This window comes from Cygnus atratus, chromosome 2, assembly GCF_013377495.2.
Source record: "Cygnus atratus isolate AKBS03 ecotype Queensland, Australia chromosome 2, CAtr_DNAZoo_HiC_assembly, whole genome shotgun sequence".
Taxonomy (NCBI): domain Eukaryota; kingdom Metazoa; phylum Chordata; class Aves; order Anseriformes; family Anatidae; genus Cygnus; species Cygnus atratus.
Genome location: NC_066363.1, coordinates 152,240,111 through 152,246,718, shown reverse-complemented (window position 1 = coordinate 152,246,718; position 6,608 = coordinate 152,240,111). Strand labels below are relative to the sequence as shown.

The window sequence follows — 6,608 nt, the reverse complement described above, 5'->3', positions numbered from 1 at the left end:
GATGACCTGAGGGGGATGTGACCGCCTCCCCCCCCCCCCTCCATCCCCCCTTCCCCTTATTATATATATATACGTATATATATATACCCCCTATCCACGTATATATATATATATATACATATATATATATATATACACAAACACACCACCCAACCATCCGGGGGGGGAGCTGGGGGGGGTGGGGGGGAGGGCGGGGAGCTCGGATCATGGCCTTGGGGCTCCCGGGGCTGCCGCCGAGCCGCAGCTCGCCTCCGGGGCCCGGCCATGGGGCTGAAGGCTCGGCGCGGCGCTAGCGGGGCGGCGGCGACATCGGGCGGCCGGGCGGCGACAGGAGGTGGCGGCGGTGGCGGCGGAGGTGGCGGCGGTGGAGACCCCGAGCAGGGCTCGCTGGCCCTGGGGTCCGGAGCCGATCGCGACGGGACTCTGCTGCTGGAGGGCGGCGGGAAGGACGAGGGGGGCAAACGGAGCCCGCCGGGCTTGGGGCTGCTGGCCAAGACCCCCCTGAGCCGCCCGGTGAAGAGGAACCACGCCAAGTACCGACGGGTCCAAACTTTGATCTACGACGCCCTGGAGCGACCCCGAGGCTGGGCGCTGCTCTACCACGGCTTCGTGTGAGTACAGCAGCGGGAGCGGGACCCCCGGCCCCCGGGGATCCCCGGGAGGATGCGCCTGGGGGCCCCTTTTTGCTTCATCATCCCCGGCCGGGGGACTCGCTCCCAGCACCGGGGGAATGGCAGGGACCTCACTAAGGGATGCGCTGGCTGAGTGGTTTTCTTATTATTACTCTGACTCCTTATTCTTATTCTTTATTCTTATTCTTTATTCTTCTTATTCTTATTCTTATTCTTATTCTTATTCTTATTCTTATTCTTATTCTTATTCTTATTCTTTTTTCTTATTCCTTTTTCTTATTCTTATTTTCTTCCTATTATTTTCGTCTTACTATTTTTTTTTACTATTTTCTTCTTATTATTCTTTTCTTCTTATTATTTTCTTATTACTATTTTCTTACTATTATTCTCTTCTTATTATTCTTTTCTTCTTCTTCTTCTTATTTTTTTTTATATTATTATTATCTTTTTCCCTTGGGTTTCCCCAAAACAAACGGTTTCTTTTGAGCCCGTGGCTCCCTCCGGGCCGTGCCCCTGCGTCGCCTCAGGGCGCTGTGCCCAAACCTGTGCGCCTCAACCCCTGGAAGCGGGATAGGGGAGCAGGAGCCAGCGCTGAGTGGGTTTAAGGCTCAAAGTGCTTAAGGGGACGCTGCCAGCTTCAGTTCAGCGCACAGCATTACATGTGGCTAAACCAGCTTTTATAAACCCCCGGTGAACCGGCTCCTACAGAAGCCGAACGTGGCAAACGAAAGCCATCGGGTTTCGGTCCTCTGAGTGTCACCCCACAGGGCACGAAGCCCAGGCACTGCAGCCCTGTCCACCAGAAAGTTGAACTGGCCACAGGCAGAGATGAAACAAACTCGTTTTCTGGCCCAAAGGTGCCAAGGTAAATTAATGACCACTGGCATTCCTAAAAATTCAGATCCCTTAAGCTTTCGTAAGAATATAGAAAAAAATAAGGCTGCTTACAGCATACAACGAAGTTGGCAGAGTCTTGTTAAAATAAATGTGTTTTTTTTTTTTTTTTTATTGTTGTGAATGTGTTTGAAAACCCAAAGGATTATCAGTGATCGTGGTGTACTATTTCTCTTGAACGCTGTAATGTATACAGAGCCCTGTGTGATAGAGGCTTTAAGCAGTGATTTCTGAAATTGCTTTATTTGCAAAAGACAAAGTGCTCTGAGCTGTATGGGCTGCGAGCCTGGAGCTGGATTTTGGGAAGCCCTGATCACCAGTGTAGTTCCTGCACTTGCAGATAAACACCTCGAGTGTAGGGCTGTGATTCTACCTTCTGGCAAATTTCTCGTGGATGCTTGCAGGGATTTAGCCCTGAGCGAGAAGTAGAAGGCAGCGTTCACTATTGAAGTGCTGCTATGTGCCACTCACCTATTGCTGCCCCCCCTCTTCTCAGTGTTTTCACAAAGTGTGTCTTGGGACAAAGGCTCCTGCTTTCCAGTTTGATTTCTGTGACAATGTGGACACCAGCTACCATCATCTTTTTTTTTTTTTTGCCTTTTTTTGCCTTTGGAATAAATTGTGGTAGCAGGCAGGGAGAGACAGCATTTGGGGCTGGGGGAAGATGCTGTGCTGGGGGAGGCTTTTTGTACAGAGCTCACTGTTGGGTTGTGCTTGAAATTGCATAACGCTGCTCCTGCCTGGGGAGAGCCGTGTCTGGACGGAGGCACACCTCCTGCTCCTCCTGCCTCACTCAGCCCACACAGGCTGCATAAATGAAGCTTTGGCATACGCCAGAGCCTTACAAGAGCGTGGCATCTCTCTGTTTGTGGATAGCCGTGGCAGCTGAGTCAAATCCACGCCCAGGCTCATGCCTGGGAACAAACAATAGGGTGGTGGATGGGGCTAGAGAGGCTAAGGTGGGCTAAGTCACATTTGTGTGCAATGGGTATAAAAATTTTCACGTTACAACATTCATATTAACTAGCTGTCTAAGTGTGTGGCTACCCTTAAAATTCTTATGCAACGTGGATTGCAGAATGGGAAAAATTGTAATTTTATAGGGTTTGATCCTTCTTAGGAGTGGACCCAATGTTCTGTGTGGCCAACAGCTCCTTGGTGGCTGCACAGTCCTGCAAAATGCTGAGATGTGAGCGTGGTGTGCTCCCACAGAGGTCAGTAAGGGTATTGGTCAGTCAATCAACGTTACTGAAAAAACACCTTTAGGACTCCTTATCCTAAAAGGAAGTAAAACACACAACTCCTCCCATGGTTCCACTTCTTTTGGTGAAGGTTCTGCTGTGCCCATGTGAACATCAGCTGGGAAGGCACCATCCTCTAGGCAGGAACCCAAATGTGCTTTCTGGGCCAGATCCTCCCCAGACTTTTTTGGACTTGATGGGGAGATGAGGGAATGCTGCTCTGTTTTTATGGCATTAAGGTTGAGGAGAACGGGCTTCCAGATGAGCAATGCTGGGTCAGCAGAGAGCATGGCAATGTTTCCAGCTGGAATAAGTGTTCTGTGCCCCGCAGAAGGTGTGAGCACAGAGCACCTCGAGCAGCCACCCAGTGCTCTGCCTGGGCTCTGCCAGCCCATCCCCTCCGAAGCCACCCAAGGGTGTTCTGCAGTCTAAGTTTCTGCTCAGTCTCGTCTCCTTTTTGAACTCGGCAGAAGCTGTGGGCTCCTACCTCACTACATGATCAGGCCCTACAAAAGAAACCTGCCGAAAGTGATGGAGCAGCGTGCTGAGATCTTGCTGCCAGCTTTCTGAGCTCGTTCCTGTGTCTGGAGAGCAACGACCTGCTCGAGAGCAGGAGCAGTGCAGCAGGGAAGCAGCACTCTAAGTTGATGTCTGAAGTCTTTGTTCTTGCTTTCAGATGAATTGTCTTTTAGCCTTTTTCCTTCTGAAAAGCAGTCCCTCTGAGGCTGGAGGTGCTGCTGTGACACCGTGCAGTGCTGTCCCGGCAGCCCCCCACTGCTGCTTTTCACACGAGAACACTTTACACTCTCTCTTGGGTTGCTGAGAGATTGATTGCCAACCTTTCCACAAAGTCTACAAATTTGCCATTTTACTTAGGAAGGAAAGTCCCATTTATCCTAATAAAACATCATACTTCATCTCATTCAGAGTCACCTTTCAGCAGATATCAATATTTTTGCAATACAATCAAATTAAGAGTAAGACAGTTGCTCTCATGCATGTAGGACCGAGAGAATAAACAGCTGAGGAACAAAAGGGATTGCAGCATGGGCGGATGTAACGGATTCCTCATAAGGTGCTTAAGGAAGAGCTGATTCAAAGGACTTTGGTGCTGCCTATCCCAGGATTTCGGAGGTGGGAAGCTGCCGATGGAAGAGGCTTGCATTTTTCAGACACACTGAGGATGTTGTGTGAGGGCAGGAAGGGGCTTTGCAAAGGTTTTTGCAAAAGTTTTGGATGCCTGAAAAAAATAACCTACCTTTTAAAAGGGTAGTGCAGATGGGAACTCATTAAATTGTACAGGGATGCCCATATGGCTGCGAAGGGGTCATGATCCTTCGTGCATCTCCCTGTTCTAATGTGCACATAAATAAGGCTTGACACAGTCCCTGGTGTAAACAGTTCCCTTTGCTTTAGGTGCAGTTGGATCTACTGAAATGATTCAATCCCTTGAAATAACCGAATGAGAATGCAAAAACATGATCAGGCACAACCAGGCCATAGGGACAAGATGCAGGGGAATTTCTGGTGGCAGTTTTGGCGTTCAGCCTTCGGCGGCAGTGATTTGCAGAAAGCAATAGGAGAGAGATTTCTTGTGATTCTTCCTCCTCCCTTGTTCTGCACATCTGAATTTGCACCAGGCTTCTGCTTATAGCAAAGAGAAAGGTGATTTGGTCCCAAAGAAGCTGACTCCGTTTCCTTCACCTTCTGAAAACATCTATTCCCTGTATGTACTGCTGGGCAGAAGATTTACCTAACACCTTTAAAGTTCTCCCTGCCAGAACACCAGTGGTCTCAGACCTGGTGGCAATACTGCAATATCTTGATGGAGTGGTTGATAAGATAAAATATTGAATTTCCCATGAAAAAAATCACTTCCTCAAAGCTGAGCTCCTGCACATTTGCAGGAAAATAATAATAATAATAATAAAAATATATATAAACACACACACAACTGTTTAAATCTTTGAGATTTTTGATTTGGAAATGGCTCCTGGGGGCGGCAGGTCAGGTTACAACCTATCCCTGCTCTTTTCTGAGCTCCTCTCCCTGTAGGTGTAACTACAGCTCCCGTGATGCACTGAGCTTTCCTTTGTATCGAGAATCACGCTGTATAGCCGGAATCCCCTGATGCTGAGCCTCGTGGGATGAGTGGTTTGGCCAGGACGACTGACTCAAGCCCTGCTCACCTCCATGAAACACCCAAATGCTTTATTTATGCACAGAAGCAAAAATGAATTGAATGAAAAAAAAAAAAAGCAAGTAAGATTTTGATTTTTTAGTTTATTTTTAATTATAAGCACAAGGAATTTGGTGGATGATGGACAGACTCCAGGAAGGTAACAGAATTCAGATCAACTTTGCAATGGCAATTTGTGGAAAATTTTCAGCCTGACTTAATGAAAAGAGAGGCTGAAGGAGAGGTAGCTAGGAGATATTCTTATTTTCATACCATCCCCCGAGACAACTGCAGCCGTTACTTTCACAGAAAAATAAGACTAGGGAAAGGCTCGGGACTGGATTTTCCTTTTTTGTTTTGTTTTTGAAAAGTGTGCGATATTGGCTGCTCTCGACTGCTGTGGATCACCACAGCATACCTCCTGATGGGAAAGGGGAAACCATGGGGAACACGTGAACGTCCTTGCCTATTTTGCATCTAATCATCTCTCAATACCACTTAGCACCTGGAACAAACAGAGGAGGCATAGGGATACGATCATCAGTGTTTCTGGGAACCTCTTGCATGACTGATCCTGGGTGGGCTGTTTGTGGGAAAGGGTGTTGAGGGACTTGAGGAACAGGTTGGGTGTCTGGGAACTTTCCATTATTTTCCTCTTGGCCCTTCGGGAGATGCTTTGTAAGATGCACCGAGCCATCACCCTGAGGTGAGCTGGGAACAGGCTGGGGATAAGAAAGAGGATAAATCGGATCCCTTCCTTGGCCTGTCTGGCATGGACTCGTCTCTTAGTGAGTCCCTGGAGCAGGAGAGCAAGCCTGGTCCATTAGCAAGCTCCCTTTGTGAATGCGTTTGCCAGTGCGAGCCCCATTTTAATTATTTATCCTAATCCATCGTAATGCATGGAATATATATTCTGCTCTGTATTTTGTAAAAAATGACAAAGCCTTACTCATTGGAGACCTTACTGCACACCTCTGTTGCCGCAGCTCTGCTGAGACTTGCAGGGGCTGCCTGGGGCTGGTGTGGGGATGTGACTGTTTCCTCCACCAGGATCAGCAATGCTGTGAGCTGGCGTTTGCTCGTGGCAGTGGGGAAGGGGAGGCAGAGCCTGGGGAAATCTTGGCTGGCTGTGGAGCACCAGTGGGTTACGGTCCTGCTTTGGAGTCACTTTGGCAGGTGCAACAAAACTCGTGGGTGCCCAGTGCTTCCTCAAGCAACTTTTGAACTCCCTCTGAAACTACAGGCCTGGCCCTCTGGTGGGCAGGGGTCTGGGCAGAAATGTGTGTTTTCAGCTTGCCATCACCTACAGCCCCGTAACTCCTTACCAGGGCTTTGGTGTCGACAGTGAGATCCACTCAGGATCGGTGCCGGGTCGGTCAGCCTGCAGTGCTCGGTGTTTCCATGGCTACGCCGCTAACTTGCCGAATTTTGGTGCTGCGAACGCCTGCCTGGGAGAGCTGGTGGGAGGTACAGGCACGCGGATGTCTGTAGTGCAGATGTTCTCCTCTGCGGGCCCTAAATCCCCAGGGGTGTGGGTCCCTGGGCACCCCTCTGCGGGTCATGGCCAGGTGAAGCGGCGGCTGGGCTCGTTCAGGTGGGCAGAGAGCTCAGTGCTGGGGAGCATCAGCACCAGCAGTGACAGCAAACCCTCAGCAGCTCCTC

The 6,608-nt window shown here is 49.3% G+C and overlaps 1 protein-coding gene across 1 annotated transcript in view; it reads left to right on the top strand.

Annotated features, from left to right (window-relative positions):
- Window positions 1-264: 264 nt before the first annotated feature.
- KCNQ3 (potassium voltage-gated channel subfamily Q member 3) overlaps window positions 265-6,608 on the top strand; it is a 191,171-nt gene continuing 184,827 nt past the window's right edge. The window contains exon 1 of the mRNA XM_035556250.1: window positions 265-611. Coding sequence (XP_035412143.1) covers window positions 265-611 — 347 coding nt within the window. The remainder of the gene's footprint in view (window positions 612-6,608) is intronic.